Source organism: Aquarana catesbeiana, linkage group LG04 (assembly GCF_042186555.1).
Source record: "Aquarana catesbeiana isolate 2022-GZ linkage group LG04, ASM4218655v1, whole genome shotgun sequence".
NCBI lineage: Eukaryota > Metazoa > Chordata > Amphibia > Anura > Ranidae > Aquarana > Aquarana catesbeiana.
In genome coordinates this window covers 44,289,616-44,307,802 of record NC_133327.1, presented here as the reverse complement: position 1 = coordinate 44,307,802, position 18,187 = coordinate 44,289,616, and the positions used below count along the sequence as shown (strand labels likewise).

At 39.6% G+C, this 18,187-nt stretch overlaps 1 protein-coding gene across 2 annotated transcripts in view; it reads right to left on the bottom strand.

The window, feature by feature from the left end:
• Nucleotides 1-17,663, bottom strand: part of GATA4 (GATA binding protein 4) — a 161,776-nt gene extending 144,113 nt beyond the window's left edge. Inside the window, exon 1 of one of the 2 annotated variants that reach the window (XM_073625139.1) lies at nucleotides 17,540-17,663. In XM_073625139.1, the coding sequence (XP_073481240.1) occupies nucleotides 17,540-17,648 (109 nt within the window). In that variant the 5' untranslated portion in view covers nucleotides 17,649-17,663. The remainder of the gene's footprint in view (nucleotides 1-17,539) is intronic. The other variant, XM_073625138.1, reaches the window with a different exon arrangement.
• Between the last annotated feature and the right edge of the window lie 524 nt (nucleotides 17,664-18,187).

Below are 18,187 nucleotides of genomic sequence, written 5' to 3'. Positions count from 1 at the left end.
CAACCTCTTATGTTTGTTGTGGTTAAAAGTAAATTGACTAGACAATCAAAATTTGGGCCAGCTGGATTTTATCCTGGAAAGAGCTAGCTGTACACTGATTGACTTTGTAGAATTAATTTACTAAAGGAGTGGAGAATGTTCTCTTTGCCAAGTGAATGTTCACTTAGCTAGTAAGTAAGCTTTCACTTCAAATTTACTATCATATGCAGTTGGTTATCATTTGTATTGCACATATTTGAGTATACCAAGTGAATAGGGATGAGCTTAAGTTCAGCTCCGGGTTCAATCCAAACCAAAGTTCGCTGTCAGTTCTGGGCCAATGAGCTGCATGCGGGGAATGCTCCACAGCTGCACATACACAAAAGGGCATGGATGCCCATCGTTGACGTAATATGGCGGCATGCCCATGTTAGGTCAATATTCCCAAGTTCAGACCAAACCCAAGCCCATCACTTTAAATGAACACACCACCACCTTATGTAATGATATAGGAAAACTTTACAGTGGGAATCTTCTCTACCTCTCTAGTAAAATTTTAAGTGAACCTGTCATGTCTGCCAAAGTTTATATACTAGCTGAGGGCCAGCCTTACTGCACCCATGTGGGGACCTAGAGAGAACACACGCTTGTGCCTCCAAATGGCAGGCTGAAATACTGTTTAATGCAAGGCTGACGTTAAGGCAGCACTCCAACTTAAAAGTGATGTTTCTCCACAAGAACACAATTAACTCTTTGTAATCCGTTGCCCAACTTTTGTACTCTTTATATTGTTCACTATGGACATCAGTTCCTCATTACACTCTATGCACTACGGATAACAGTTCTTCAACACACTTCATTACTCTTCTCTTTGTATTGTGCAGCATTTCTGAGCCAGCACAACTGAGCTTGTACTGGACTTCATCAGCCTAGGAACCTGTCACCTCACTCCCAGTGACATTGATTTGCATGTTTTACTTGAATACTAGGAAGCTGTACTCCTGTACATAACCTGTGCTTACTGTTGTCCCAAGGCCTTACTCCATCTTCCGTGATCCCTAGGATGCTCATGCTGCGATTCCCAACTTAGTGTTGGGCTCCCGATCGCTAGGGAAGGAGCCTAAGCACAAAAGCTCCTTCACTACCGGGGCCTCCATCACCTTTGCCAAGTCATCGCTTTCCAACCGGCTGGCTGTTATGGATTCGACACTAGTACTGTAGTCATTAATAATGGTAAAATAGCCTTAGCTTTACTGCACATTAAACATTTGTACTGCATCTTCTCTGACATGTCTTGTCCTCTTAATAAGCCCTGTTCTTGAGATATGCCATAAATGTATTGCACCCCTTTAAGATTGTGCTCAAGTAACTTCAGACCAGGCAAAGTTGAATTGCAATAAACATTCTTGACTGAAGTTGTTGAAATATAACAAATTAACAGTTCACATGACATCTTCAGTACACATTCTTGTACATGTTCTCATAAGTACCCATTAGTTAGTCCACTGGTGTCTCTAGTTGCCCCATGAGTTCCTTAAGTCAATTTAGCAGTGGCATAAGTCCATATGTACAAAAAGGAAAGCAAAAGGAGGAGAGAGAAGCACAAAGCCAATCCTTTAAACAGCTTAGGAATTTATTCAGTATATAGGTATAAAACAACACTAAAAACTTGCATGAAAAATGTCGGAGCACTTGCAGAGTGCTAGTGCTGGTGGGAGCTTCCACGTGCAGTGTCACAGGTGCACAGGAGTCTCTATTGAAGGATCCTCAATAGATTGGCCAAACAGCGTGTGATCGGCTCCCCAGTTTGACAGCCCTGGACCACTCCCACCCAGAGACACACAGCCGACATCTTCACGAGGCTTACCAAGGCTCCAGCTGCAACTAACACACAGCGCTCGTGGATCCCTCAATAGAGAGTTCCTGGAGGTCTTTCTGTGCTCCTGTGACACTGCACGTGGAAGCTCCCACCCGCTCTAGCACTCTGCAAGTGCTCCAACATTTTTCACGCAAGATTTTAGTGTTCTTTTATACCTATATACTGAATAAATTCCTAAGCTGTTTAAAGGATTGGCTTCACTCTCCTCCTTTTGTTCACAGTGATCGGGTTCCCCAGCCTGCGCCTGAAGCAGCCTCGCTCCCTTTACAGCCTTCATTTAGAGACTTTTTTTAGAGACTGTAATTTTTAGGGGTTCATCCCCCAGAACTTTCAATCCACTCACCATTCACATGGTTCCACCTTCATGTATCAGCATGCAGATGCATGCCTTTTCATTTAAATTTTAAACTTTAATCTTTTTCATCAGATGATTTAGCGTTGAACATTATACCAATATTGTGTATGTGTTTCCTCCTAATGGCATAAATCCATATCCCTGGAACTCTGACTGGGCTCTCACAGGAAAGTGGTTAAGTGAAAGCAGTAGTTCACATTCTTAGCAGTATTCTGTTCCTTAAGTGGGGAGACCTAGAACCGTACCTCTGGCCGTCCTTATTACTGCGGTGCCCCTGAGAAGTAGTTCTCTTCATATGTGTTTGACCAAGCAGATGGTGGTAAAAAAAAAGCCAAGAAAAACCCGACAAGCAATGTTAACCTTACCTCCAATGGAATACCACCTCAGCAGGGCAAGCACAACTAAACAGTGCAATAATCTAGTGCAGAAATCTAGCAATAGACATCAAGTAAAAACATAAACATCTAACATCCACCTGCATACAAACATGGATGGAAAGTGTAGGCACCTTGTGGTGCCTGCAAGTACTTGTGTTTGTCTATAGATGGCAATACCCTTGACCTTGTTTTCTCCCACCTATGCACTCCGTGCAACCTCTCCAATTATCCTTACCCTCTCTCTGATCAATACCTAATTAGTTTCAGTCTCTCCCTCTTCTCCACCTCCTCTCCCTCCATCTGCCTAATGGTTACCCGTAGAAACTTTCTCCATCTCAACCCTTCTCTTCTCTACTCTGCTACTGACCACCTCTATGACCAAATTGCACCCCTGTCCTGCACCAACCTAGTCACTTCTGTCTACAACACTTCTTTTCTTTTCTCACTGGACACACTGGCCCCCCTCACTACACACAGAATCAGGCACCGTCCCCTTCAACCTTGGCAAACAGATGACACTAGAAGTCTAAGTCTGAAAAAACACAGCCGTGCTCTTGAGTGCCTGTGGCGTAAGTCAAAGTCCCAGAAAGATTTCAGCCAGTATAAATCTGCCCTCCAAAAATACAATTGCCTCCTCACTGCCAAGCAGACCTATTTCATCTCTTTCATTAAGACCTTATCATCCCGTCCCCATCTTTTCTATCTTCAACTCTCTACTTCGTCCTCCACTGCCTCCACCCACCAACTCACTCACAGCCCAGGCAATCGCCAATCACTTCAAACAGAAGATTGATACAATTTGCGAGAAGATCTCTACTGTTCAGATATCCTCCACGCTTTACACTTCATGCCCACCGGTACAATCCTTACTTCCCTCTTTCAACCCCACCTCTATAGATGAGGTTGCTAAACTACTTGCTAACACCCATCTTACCACCTGCCTTCTGGATCCTGTTCCCTCACAAATGCTACGTTCACCCTCTAGCTCTATTCTACACTCTCTAACCCACATCTTCAATCTCTCCCTTACTTCTGGCATCTTCCCCAACTCTCTAAAACAAGCACTTGTCAGCCCCATACTTAAAAAGCCCTCACTGGACCCATCCAATCTTAACAACCTACACCCCTTCTCCTTGTTCCCCTTTTTATCCAAACTCCTTGAACGTCTGGTCTACAACCAACTGAGCGACCACCTTGCTGGTAATAGCCTTCTTGATCCCCTTCAGTCTGGATTTCGTCCTCAACACTCCACAGTAAGGATGAGCCGAACACCCCCCGGGTGCGAACAGGCAAAAAATTAGGACAAACACACGAACACCGTTAAAGTCTATGGGACACAAACATGAAAAATCAAAAGTGCTAATTTTAAATGCTTATATGCAAGTTATTATCATAAAAAGTATTTGGGGACCCGGGTCCTGCCCCAGGGACATGTATCAATGCAAAAAAAAGTTTAAAAAAAGCCGTTTTTTCGGGAGCAGTGATTTTAATAATGCTTAAAGTGAAACAATAAAAATGAAATATTCCTTTAAATATAGTGCCTGGGGGTGTCTATAGTATGCCTGTAAAGTGGCACAGTTTTCCCATGTTTAGAACAGTACCACAGCAAAATGACATTTCTAAAGGAAAAAAAGTCATTTAAAACTGATCGCGGCTGTAATGAATTGTCGGGTCCTGGCAATATAGATAAAACTCATTGAAAAAACAGCATGGGTTCCCCCCCTGTCCATTACCAGGCCATTTGGGTCTGGTATGAATATTAAGGGGAGCCCCGAACCGAATTTAAAAAAAAAAATTGCATAGGGTCCCCCCAAAATCCATACAAGGCCCTTCAGGTCTGGTATGGATATTAAGGGGAGCCTTGTGCCAAATAAAAAAAATGGCATAGGGGTCCCCCCAAAATCCATACCAGACCTGAATTTTAAGGGGAACCCTGGGACAACATTTTTTAAAAAATGGCGTAGGGTCCCCCCCAAAACCATACCAGACCCTTATCTGAGCATGCAACCTGGCAGGCTGCAGGAAAAGAGGGGAGGATGAGAGAGCGCCCCCCTCCTGAACAGTACACGGCCACATGCCCTCAACATGGGGAGGGTGCTTTGGGGTCCCCAAAGCACCTTGTCCCCATGTTGATGGGGACAAGGGACTCATCCCCGCAGCCCTTGCCCAGTGGTTGTGGGGGTCTGCGGGCGGGGGGCTTATCGGAATCTGGAAGCCCCCTTTAACAAGGGGACCCCCAGATCCCGGCCCCACCTATGTGAATTGGTAATGGTACATTGTACCCCCGCCAATTCACATAAAAAAGTGTCAAAAATAGTAAAAAAGACAGGAGACACTTTGGGACAAGTCCTTAATTAAAAAATAAAAATTTCTCGCGATGTAAATCCATCTCACGCTGCCCGACGAAGCGAAAAAAGAAAAAAAAACGCAACAGCTCCGCCTCCATGGGAGGCTCCAGCCAAGTGACGCTTCTTCTAAATGACACCTGTTATATAGCTGAGGGCGGGGCCACCTGGTGACATAAACGGGTGACTCCGCCTTCCTCTGACATCACGTCATTTTTTTTTGCTAAGGTCCTAGGTGTAATCCTGGCCTCTGAAATCTCCTTTAAGCCCCACAACCAATCACTGTCCAAATCTTGCTACCTCAATCTGCGCAACCTTTCCAAAATACGCCCCTTTCTAACAATGACACAAGAAAGCTCTTAATTCACTCCCTGGTTATCTCTCGCCTCGACTACTGCAACTCCCTCCTCATTGGCTTACCTCTACATAGTCTATCCCACCTTCAATCCATCATGAATGCTGCTGTCAGACTCATCCACGTTACCAATCGCTCTGTGTCTGCTACTCCTCTCTGTCAATCTCTCCACTGGCTCCTACTCACCCAACAAATTAAATTCAAAAGCCAAAAGCCATCAACAACTCTGCCCCCAGCTACATCACTGACCTAGTCTCTAAATACCAACTTAATCGTTCTCTTCGTTCTTCTCAAGACCTCCTGCTCTCTAGCTCCCTCATCACCTCCTCCCATGCTTGCCTCCAGGACTTTTCCAGAGCCTCTCCAATCCTATGGAACTCCTTACCCCAATCTGTCCGATTATATCCAACTCTATTAGCTTTTAGACAATCCCTGAAAACCCTCCTCTTCAGAGAAGCCTATCCTTCCCACAACTAACAGCTGTATTTTCATCTGATCATCCCCCCACCACTGTTACCTTTTGTTCCACTTGACCCTTCTTTCTAGATTGTAAGCTCTAACGAGCAGGGCCCTCTGATCCAGCCTGTATTGAATTGTATTGTAACTGTACTGTTTGCCCCATGTTGTAAAGCGCTGTGCAAACTGTTAGCTGTATATAAATCCTGTATAATAATAATAATAGATCAACTTCCCTTGATTTCTCCCTACTTAAGCTTGTTTCATTTTAAATAATGCCCCCCCTTAAGCACCCTCTATAGCATCTGAACTTTGGTTAATTACTAACTATATTTTGGTGTTTTGGGAAATTGCTCTAAGCACTGAGAAATATACACTATATTACCAAATGTATTGGGACGCCTGCTTGGTCTTCCATTAGGTAGACCCAAATATACACTCCCTTTTGTTGATATGCACTACGAATTGTATCTTCGACATTCCTCCTTGTTTCACTGTAACGTCTGTTATGGGCCTTGGGACTGTGGTGTACTTCTTTCATTTCAATAAAGTATTTGTTGAACTACTGTAGATTGATTACTCTGTGTCTAGAGAGGACCCTTAATCTTAGATCCAGCCTGTAAGCAGGGGTTTCAACTTCTTTACAAATCAAAATTAAAGTTTATGTATACCCTAACAATTAACTTCTCATATACTACCTTTTCAGTCTGCTAAACATACCATTGAAAGTGTATTGCAGTATCTGTGTGATAAGTGCACTTGTTGATTTTGCCAAAATTTTGGAGGCTAATAACTTCCTGTGCTCTGTGCCTGTGCACAAGGAGGGGGTTATGGAGAAGAGGATGGGGAGGAGTTGCGCAGGGGGGAGATGGTGAGAAGAGGTTTATGTTCTTTGTAATATATCAGAAACTAAATGGGCAGGGTTGACAAAACATTCTTAGAAGTTCATACTTGTGTTGTCATGTCAAAAAGAAATACATTTTTGGCACTTCAACAGGTATTTTTCTGTATTTCCAGCATATTTTAAGATAGAAAATATTGGGAATTGTGCATGTATTGCAGAGATGTAAAAAATTATGTTTTATTCAATTATGTCTTAATATAAGCTTTAGGACCCTGCCCCCATTGCTAGATCCTACCTCATGAGTACCAGGACCTCTACTTGCCACTGAGGTTCTGGAATCGGAATGTTGAATAAATAACAACAGAGCTTGGTCCTGGAGAGTCAGTATCATGACATTGGCAGAGCTTATGAGACCAACTTCAGTGTTACTGGTGATGGGATCAAGATAACTCATATATTTTTAGACATTCTCTATACATCTTTTCTGACAAAGCAGAGGTGAGCAGAGATAGTCATTCAGTGGTGGATGTACAGTACATGTCAGGCTAAGGGAGTTTTATCTAAAAGTATGACTGTTCAGTCTTCCTGAGTTTGTTCACCAACCCAGAGCCTGTACAGTAGTTGGTATGCTTAAAACATACCAACTTGCATTAGAACAGGGCTGCGCCATCCATATGGTCAACTGAGGTGGGCTGCATCAGGCGACACTCATGGAAGCATGGTGGGAGGTGGCACTGACTGTACCAAACACTTTGTCATCAGTGCAGTTTAGTAATGCGGAGTCTGGTTAAACCACAGGCTCCTGTCACACAGGTAGACACAGTGGTCTAGTTCTTTGGAGATGCAGAGCCTGTTAAAAGTGAAGGTTCAGAATCACTAAGCACAGCACTGCTGGCCGATGGTTTCACTAGATTTTAGTTAGGGGTATCAGAGTCAAGGCACTGTACCTGCAGGAAACTCTGCTTAGCCAGCACTTTTAACAGTGGAAAAAATGGCAAAAAGTCAACATCCCAATATTTTCAGGGAATGAAAAGATAAACTTTCAAAGAGAACTTAGATGACTTTAAGTTTGCACCAGTTTCCCAAGCTCCAGTTTTGAGGAACTACACTAGATTTGTGAATGCCTATCCATCATGCACATCTATGATCAGCTTAAAGTGAATTATTCTGGTAAAATTTTAGATCACCAGTGATCAAGTTTGTTGATATTAGGTCCCCTTTACAAATTCACGCTCCCACATTTGTGCTCCCTAAACCCCCCTAAAAATGAATTTCCCCACAGTAAGATCCATAATAAAAGATCAGAGGAAAAAACATAAAGAGAAAAGGTATGGACAGCACGTAAAAAAAAGGGATATAGTAAGAAAGAAAACAAACAAAAGCAATAAAATGTAGGTGAAGCCAAACATGTTTTTTTTTTTTTTTTGATAGAGTAGGGAAGGAGTAAAATCCCAATAGTTTCTTTCTTTTTTTTTTTTTTGCTCTCTGTGTACCACTCGGGGTATTTTACTTCATGTCCTGTCCCACAGCAAGAAGTTAGAAGAAATCTTCCAAAGTGAGGAGAATCCCCTCTGTGCTGAGTTGATTTTGGATTTCCTCTCACTTTATTTCTCAGTAACAATGATCACCAATCCAACTAGAAGGGTACATCATCCAGCAGACACTAATAAAACCTTGATAGTGGGTCTAACTCCTCCACACTCTATCCAAAACAAACAAAAAAAAAGTTTACCTAGGTTACCTTTTTATTCACTTTAGCTAGAAGAAGTCAGTCAAAAGAATGTTTTTTCTTCAATAGCCTGAATAAGCATCCAGTTAAGGAGAACACAAACTACTGTTTGCAGAGGGCTCTGAGGGTCACACAATAAGTGCCAAAGGCTGCAGGTTGTGCACTAGATATACTGCTGATATTGCCTGGTGTAGGGCGCAAAAACAGTGACCTAGGGCTCATTTACACTTGCTTCGGCTTCAACAAGGCTTCAACAAGACTTCAACAAAGTTTCGGACAGGCTTTGTTAACGCTCTATCAACGCTAGTCGAAACTCCTGTCACTAAATAAAATAGTTAGCTTACAGTCCTGTTTACACCTACTTTTGCTTTGCTTTGCTTCAGCTTTGCTTCAAAAATTATACCTCATGTAGCTTCAGTGGTGCTTCAAAGCGTCTTTAAAGCCTCCTTAGAAGTCTATGGCAAAGCTCGCTTAAAGCCCCACTTAAGCCTCATCGAAGCCCCACAAAGCCTCACCAAAGCCTCACCAAAGCCTCACCAAAGCCCCATCAAAGCTCCACCGAATCCTCATCGAAGCCTTATCAAAGCCTCATCAAAGCACCAAGCAAAAGAAAGGTGTAAACAGGACTGTAAGCTAACCATTTTATTTAGTGACATGAGCTTTGACTGACGTTCAGAGAGCTGTTAATTAGCCCTTAAAGCGTTTGTTACCCCAACATTTCATATTCCTGATCTGCTGTACCATGTACTTGTATGAAAAAGTATCCTGTTCTCTTTGTATTGCTTCCTAAATGTGAAATCCCTGGTGTTCCTGCCAGTCCCTCTGCTTTCCTGTTAAAAACCGGCCACACTAAGCCAGAGCACACCGTGGTCAGTTTTCTAGCTATGCTGGGAACTCAGTTCGCTCTCCTCCAATAATCAGACTTGTCTTGACACGCCCCTGCTGCACAGCCTTTCACTGGGAAGCTCCGTGTGATGCTGCTTCTCCTCTCCCAGCTCTTATGCAGCTGAGAACAGAGGGAATGTGATCACTTATAAAAAAAAAAGGGAAAAAAAGGTATTTATAATGTTTTTTTTATATCTATACACAAATGTTTTGCCTTTCATTTCTATTTTAAACTGAATGTGTTGTTTTACAAGGTGATTGTTTACAATCACTTTAAGTTCATACAAATTTGATCAGCAGCTTTTGTATCTTGAATGATTGGGATGGTCACTGTGATCATATGATGATTATGTCAGTGTAGGTAGTCATTGCACAATTATTGTCACAACATAAGAAGGTAAAATATGTGGCCTGTGAAGAATAGTGAAGGTCTTAATTGTAGATGACACTTAAAAAGGGGCAAACCATAGACAGTAGGTTGAGACTGGATTGGAAACTACTTGTCTATGCTAGTCAATTAACACCATACAAAGTGGAATTTATCTCCAACTTGTCTGTCCTACGGAGGAAAATTTGCAGGAAAACCTGGGTATTTAACAAGAAGCAATTCTACAGTATAATGACAATGAATACCCACACATGTGCTGCCAGCAATGCAGTCGCTTTTTAAGGTTGACCAGTGCAATGGTCTGGTGTAATGATCTGGTGTTGGAAGATCTACAGCAGTTTCGGTGATCCTCTTCCACTGTGCTTGTCCCAGTTACCTATAACTGATCTCTAACTATGCTCTGGGTCCTGCTCCCTCGGCTATTTTAGATAGGGCAGCCTGTGCTTACTACATTACTGTTGACTTTGAACCTAATTTCATCTTCTCTCTTTGGCTTAAACCTATGAACACAAACCAGATCTATCTGGCTTGTCTCTGACACCCAATTGCTCCAGGCTTACTCCTTGCACACATACACCTAAGGTGACACGTATGTAGAGGTTAACACTGTCTACACAACACCAACACAGCCAGTACGTGACAAGCTACTGCAATTCCAAACTGCTCTTTGGCACTCTGAATTTAACTGGTGCACATCCCAGTTGTCACATTCAATACCCATATTAATAACATAGCATATAATTATCAATCTGTATATGGCGGGCTTAAATTACCCAACACAGAGGAAACATAAGAGCATGATAATTGAGTGGAGGGCTGAACAGAATTATTTTGTTCATTTTTTGTTTATTCATCATCAGCCCAGGACTGAATATAGAGGACCCTATGCATGTTTAAACTGGCATACTCTAGAAAGAGATGGAGGAAAACATTATCTGTTTACGTGAGAAACTAATATAAAAACAGCCAACCCCTACTCTTTAGAATATGGTTATAGGCATAAAAATAACACATTCAGCTTCATGATTGGAAAACTTAAGGAGTCTATAGACACGTTTACCCTGACTGAACAATGATGCTGACTTTAGCCTAGTACACACAGGCCGAATGTCGGCTGGCATTGGCCTGTTCAATAGAAACAGCCCATCTGTACGACAGCCAGTCGGACAGAAGCCAGCCTTTCGGCAGGCTCATGACCAAAAGAGGTCTGCCAACCGACTCCCGATCAGCGTTCTCAGCGGCTGACCAGAGTTTTCTGGCGGGGGGGCCAGTGGCAGCTGGTGGTATATTTTTTGGGGGGGGCAGCAAACAATGCACCCACCCCCAGGTCGGTCGGGTCACCAGCCTGCACTTTCTCTAGGTGCCTCCTCCTCCTAGGCATCACGGCGGCTTCTGCTGTGCATTTCCTCCCTCCTCCTCCTCCCAGGTGGCCAGTAGAATTGCTTCTCCTCTCGGCCAATCAGGTGACAGGTCTTAGGACCCGATTTCTGATTGGCTGGGAGGAGAATCAGGAAGACAATAGCAAATATTAATTTGCTATTGTTACATAACTGGGTGGGCACTGTGCCCTGAGCCAACCCTTTTCTGAAGCCAATTAGAGCCTCAGGCTCTAATTATGTGCTTCTAAAAAAAACAACACATTTTTGGAATCCATGTGTCCAGTGCCCTGCATGTATATTAGGGGCCGGGCGCATGGATTAGGGGTACGGTGCCCCTGCTTCCTGGGCCGCCACTGCCTGAGCCCATCTCGATCGAGCAATGATGCAGGAGAGTGTCGGCTGCCCAGGACTCTCCCTCCTCATTGGCTGAGATGGCAGGCGTCTCGTTGCTGTCAATCAAAGTCAGTGAGCCAATGAAGAGAGAGAGGGGGTGGGGGCAGAACCACGACACCAAGTGTCTGAATGGACACACAGAGCAGCAGCTCGGCTTGGATGCCCCCACACTCAGCAGGAGGGAGGGGCCAAGAGTGCTACCGTGGGACCCGAGAAGAGGAGGATCTGGGCTGCTCTGTGCTAAATCATTGCACAGAGCAGGTACTGTAAGTATAACATATTTGTTAGTTTTAAAGAAAAAAAAATGAGATTTTGGTATCACTTTAAGCCTCTAACCCAAGAGATAACTGGGGAATGATTAAAGTAAGAACGTATAAAAAATGTGTTGCATTTAATACAAATAATAAGTGTAACAAAAAAAACATTGAGTTCATAAGTCACCAACGTGACATAAATTATGTAAACAGGTGTCTTGATCATTGAGTCACCAACAAAATCCTCCACCTTGTGATAAACCACCACCAATATACCAGAGAGCATTGACCACCTATTACTGGGGGTCAAAGAAGGCTCTTGTATCTCAAATGCTCCATCACCATTTGTTGGTCAACATAGGGAAGATGGGGGGATCATTCCAGGCAGGCAGTAGGGATATTGCAAATCCACTTATTCAAAGTGGACGGACCAAATGGCATACCCCAGCAAGAGATAAAACGCCACAATAGTGTAAAATCTTAACAACGGGGATTTTTATTAAAAGTAATGCACGTACACGCCAGCAAATAAAAAATGGCATGTGTATAATGGGCACAGTAACGTCCGTGTGCTCTCATCCAAACGTGATGACAGGAAACAACACCTCTGCCTGACCGGTTTCGTCACTACAAGGACTTCTTCCAGGGCGTAACGTCCCGGAAGAGGTCCTTGTAGTGACAAAACCTGTCATGCTGAGGTATGCCATTTGGTGCGTCCACTTTGAATAAGGGGATTTGCGATTTCCCTACTAGCTGCCTGGAATGATTTCCCCCATCTTCCATATGCTGACCAATAAATGGTTATGGAGCATTTGAGATACAAGAGCCTTCTTTGACCCCCTGTAATAGGTGGTCAATGCTCTCTGGTAAGAGCACATCCTTGAATTGGTGGTGGTTTATCACAAGGTGGAGGATTTTGTTGGTGACTCAACGATCAAGACACCTGTTCATAATATTTATGTCACGTTGGTGACTTATGGACTCACTGTTTTTTTTGTAGCACTAATTATTTGTATTAAGCGCAACACATTTTTTATACCTTCTTATTTGTGTCAATATCTCACTAGAGTGGTGCAGCTGTTTATTTCACTATTGTTATCACAAGTGCAGTTTATGTCTGTTTTTTAATGATTAACCTCCTTAGCGGTAATCCTGAGTGTGGCTCGGGATGGATTTTCAGTACCAAAAGCAGTAACCCCGAGCCAGACTCGGGATCACATCGCAGAATCCAGGCAAAGTTACTTACCTTGTCCCCAGGATCCTGCAATGTCTCCCCGCTGTATGTCCTCCTCCGGATCTTTCACAGTGCAGAGCTCCGTTCCCTGCAAACGTTGCAACGCATAGGGACGGAGCACGGCGCCAAATACAAAAAGTGAAAAACACATGACACATACAGTACACTGTAATCTTACAGATTACATTACTGTATCACATTATTTCACATCCCTTTTGTCCCTAGTGATTTGTCCAGTGCCCTGCATGCAGTTTTATATTATAAATACTGTTCTTTCTGCCTGGAAACCGAAGATTGTCTATAGCAACACAAAAAGCGTCCCTTTACATCAAAAGCCGTTTTAGACCAACTAGAAAACAGCGATAATAAATTAGAATCACTTGCAGAATTGAGCGATAGTGATTTGTGGGGAGATCCGTCATAAAACACTGAAAGTAATGACAGCGACAATTCTGCAACTGAGCAAATTTCAGTGTTTTTGATTTGATTACATTATTGAATCATTTTTATTATTATTATATTATTATTTGTTATAATTATTTATAGCTATTTGCTATATTATAATTTATGATTTAATGTTTCAAACTTTATCATACCTGGGATGTCTACTAGACTCTTGTTTGGACAGATTTAAGTGAGTTATTCCTAAGAATTACAGGCCTGCAATATAAAACGCCAAATTTCCATGCAAAACATTGTACCGCTTTGAGCATCAAAAATCTGATATACAGTAATCATACCGCCAGGGAGGTTAAAGTAAGTCTATATTAAAAATAAAACCTGAAAATTATTTTATAATAAACATTTAATATAGTTTTTCTCACTGGCACTCATAATGAGCTTTTGAAAAAGAAAGTCCAGCGCTGCCTGCATGCTTTATAGTATCCAATGTATAACTGACTAAGCTAGACTGCCATATCTCTGTTAGCTGACATGAGTGACTCACTCTTTCAGTCTCTATAGACTGATCTTCTTGGCACTCAGGTATGTTTCATATTTGTATGCAAAATAAGAATTTTAAAAAATCAGTTTTATTTGATTAAAAATTATTTGATTAAAAATTAGTATTAGTAATTTACTGAGCATATGCGAAAGATATATAAGTTCCAGTTAAAAATGAGTGTCAAAATGATAAGGAGATTTGGGATGGCCAAAGCTATATGCAAAGCCCATATTTCCCAGTAAAGAAAAAATTAGCCCCGTCTCCGAGCTTGTTTAGTCATTGAGGTTGCCCAACAAATTTAAAGGGGCAGCCTCAAGGCAGAACCAGTAGGGCGAGTTGGACTTTCAGAGGAAATGTGAAGGTTTGCATATAACTACATCTGCCTGTATATAGTTCGTTTTTACAGGTACGTTATTTTTCATTATATATTCAGTTTTAATTTCCCAAGACTGTGACAGGTTTACCATAATATGAAAATTGCACTTGTACTCACAAATGTTTGAGCAAATAAACACTGACTGACACATAGAAATGAAAAATGCATCAGTTGAAATGTTTATTATCTAGAGGTTCCAAGAGCTATCAACTCTGTATTCTATAGTACCATGAACATGAAATATTAATCAATAAATCGTGACACTTTTCACATAATGAAATCAGCATTAGATTGTCAGAAGCTGTGTTTCCCTAATGTGAGAAAAGTTTCACCTTATAAAAAGTTTCAAACATTTTTTTCACCTAACTAAAAGTTTCACCTAAGCAATTATAGGTATTTTGTCCTTCCAAAAATAGCTCTTCAATGCACAACAGATCACTAATAAATCAAAATGACAGATTATTGGATTCATTTTGCCAATTTTGAAAAATTATTTTCTCGAGGAACAGTTCACAGATCTAAGAATTCTCTGCAAAGGTCTTTTGTGCTATAGACTTGGCAATTTGTATAGTGTTAAGTGCCAAATCTCCAGATTACTCGACAAAATCAGCGTAAATGGAAAAATGAAAGGTAATTTTTGCTTGGCCTCTGAATGTCCCTTAATACTGTGATATAGTTTCAAATGAGGTCTAAATTCAATTGCAATTTGATTTTAAAAGGTTTTAAAAATATTTATATTATATTATTTTATTATATTATTATATATTATTTAAAATTTTGAAAACAATGTACATACCTTAAACTGTTGTCAAAATCACATACTGACAAATTACTCCCTTTTTGGGAGCTTTTTGTACTCCACATCACAAACAAATGCCTTCAATAATAAACACCAGTAGGTAGAAATGATTTAGGAAGAGCAATTTAAGCACTTTTTCATCCTTGTAAATAGCAAATAATTGGCACACAAATATAAATGCATTGGAAACAGCCTGCATAATAATTATATGTAATTATGTATATATCCCCTTAGCCTTACATTTATACATCTCTACAAATACTCTTTTTACTCCTTTTTTTTTAGCATTGGGACTTTGCACATGCCAATTAACAAATGTAAGACATATATGTTATAAAATAATTTTTTATTTCCCCTTGCCACCTTGGACTTGCTGACACTTACATCACCCCACTGGTGTGATATAGTTTGCTTTTCTTCCGGGGAGGGGTGGGGGGGGGGAGGCGTTATGGCGAGGAAGAGGCCTCCAATTATTAGTCAAAGCTCGACTGAAATTCTGTGCAAGCATTTGCTATGAGAATTGTGTAAAATATGAAAGTATAGAAAATTTGATACATTTATGACACTATGTTATCAATATATGTATTATATTTATTTTGTTTTAATTGAGTAATTGATGTTTTGTCTTATGTGATACAGGCTTCACAGGTCATGATGAAGAAGGTCTAGTGATCCACGAAACGCATTGTGTATTCGCCAGGATCCCACCATGTGACCAGCATGCAAGACATTATTATTATCACCCAAAACCAAAAGTGTTTTGTCAGAAATATTCATCGAAGACTGAAGAGTGTGGGCAACCAGAGCATGGTTTGAAGGAAAAAATACATTTGTGTTGTTCTGTGCATATACAATATATATATATATATATATATATATATATATATAGATATCTATATATATATATATATATATATATATATATATATATAGATATCTATATATATATATATATATTTATATATTCAATGCGAATACTGTATCATAACAGCCTTAATGAGGCTTAGGAAAATATTGTGTACTTAACCTATATATTTACTATTTTTATGTGACTTAAACTATTTTTAATTTTATAAAGCAAGTCTTAAATATGTGAATTGTCACCAGAAAAGTCCCAATGTTAGAAGAGTATGTGTAGAGATTAATAGCCGGGATGCAATGATCTATCTTGTGATAGCCCCACTGTTTGTTCTTACTTACATTTATACATACACACACGTGTTCACATTATTTTTCACAAATATATATATATATATATATATATATATATATATATATATATATATATATATTTATACTGTATATATTAAAGAATGTGAAATGTATATTATATATATATATATATATATATATAAAATGTATAAATTCATAAGACCCTGAAAATAGACACAGACAATAGCATCATATCATCTACCACTTATTCATAAGAACAAACATAAAGCCCACACAAGATCTCCTATAGGCAGATTTATGATGCTACTTTGAAAAAAATATATATTTATTTTATTTTTCAGTTTACCTATGCTGTAAATAAGCTGCTTATTCTGCGAAAATGAAATCTAATATTGTATTTTGTAAACTTAAAAACAACATATTACATATTATTTAGTTGGTAACATATTTTTAAAAAAATGTCAGGTAAATTCACTATTACACGGAATTCTTAGAGGACCTTCTAATTATTTTAAATTAAAACTTTTATTGTTTGCATTTTTGGTAATATTCACTTAAAAAGCCAAAAATTTTTTGAGACGAACAGAAAACAATGTGAAAAAAAAAAAAAAAAAGAAAGAAGAGATGCTATAATGAAGTTAGAATAACCTTTTTGATTACCATAGGACTGGAATATTTCATTATCGTGAGGCATTTAAAATAAATCTAAACCCTTGTTTAAGTCTTGGAAAACAGTATTTAATTATTTATGAAAAATCACATTTTTTAAAATCAGTCCTTAGACAGTCTAGCCACAATAAAATATAAACAAAATCAATATAAAGCATCCTGATTTAGGTAATATTATTAGTAAATACTGTTGTATAGTTCGGGTGAAATAAAGATAAATATTACCATTATTTCTATGTATTTTTATACTGCCTGGGTAAAAATTAAGTGAAAACTAGATTTAAAGACATTTTAAAATGATAAATAAAAGATAGCTACCCTCTCTTTATCTTCAAAAATATAAAATAGACACAGTGCTTAAATGCAATTTGGACAATATTTAATATACATGTTTGACAACTGGACGTTTTGTGGGATTATGTTTTTTAAAAGTTATAATATGGAAAAGAGGAGCTTTTGAAAGACGAAGCTTGTCATTATATTATTTCCAAAATTCTGTTTATAAAGCTTGCTTACCAAGTGAAAAAAATATTTGTATGCCTATAAATAGCTCTCTTTTAGCAAATTATAAGGAAAGACAATTTGATATTTTTTTTACACTGAATCACTAGAATTTTAATGGTTTTAGTCTTACAGTTTAATCATATTTAAAATGAGCATCAGCCATGGAGAGTCCAGGCAAAAGAATTGTTCCAATTCAGAAAATAAATCCGAAATAAAATGTTACCTTTGTTTGTGAGCAGAGGGTCTTGAAGTCGGCTCCTGAGTTGAAACACATGGAGGCTGAGAAAGCAGACTCCCAGTCCTGGGCTCTTTCCTTTGGAATTTGATAACATTAAAATAGATAAGAAAGTGGTTTATTAACCTCGGAGCTTCTGGGGGCTTTCACAAAACTCCTCTACGTTATCCAAACTCAATTCACTTCTACTCTTTCTATTCATTGATACAGGAGACATTTTTGAGATTCTAGAGGTTTTTGTAGATGAGAAAAATCTTACCCAAATTATAAATGTAGTTGATAAATGTTTCCCACTAACATATTTGAAGCAAAGATACGGCCATAATATTTAGATAAGCTACTTTGTTAAAGGTAAATTTAGAAATGATTGTCAACCAGTCTATATAAATTGAGCTGCTTCAGTGATTAATATGAATTAGCAAAATTGAGAATTTTTATTTCCCTTAAAATTTCAAAAATTGGGAGTTGAAATGACACCTTTTTTTTTGAAAAAATGCTTTGGAGTCAATAGGTAATGCAAAATGAAGGACATTTTCTTGTGGTTTGCAAGGGTGCAATGGGCTTCTGATGGCTCTTGAGGGCTCCTTTCAACTATCTTGGACCTGTTCCTATGTCTTATTATTTTCTGCATGTTTT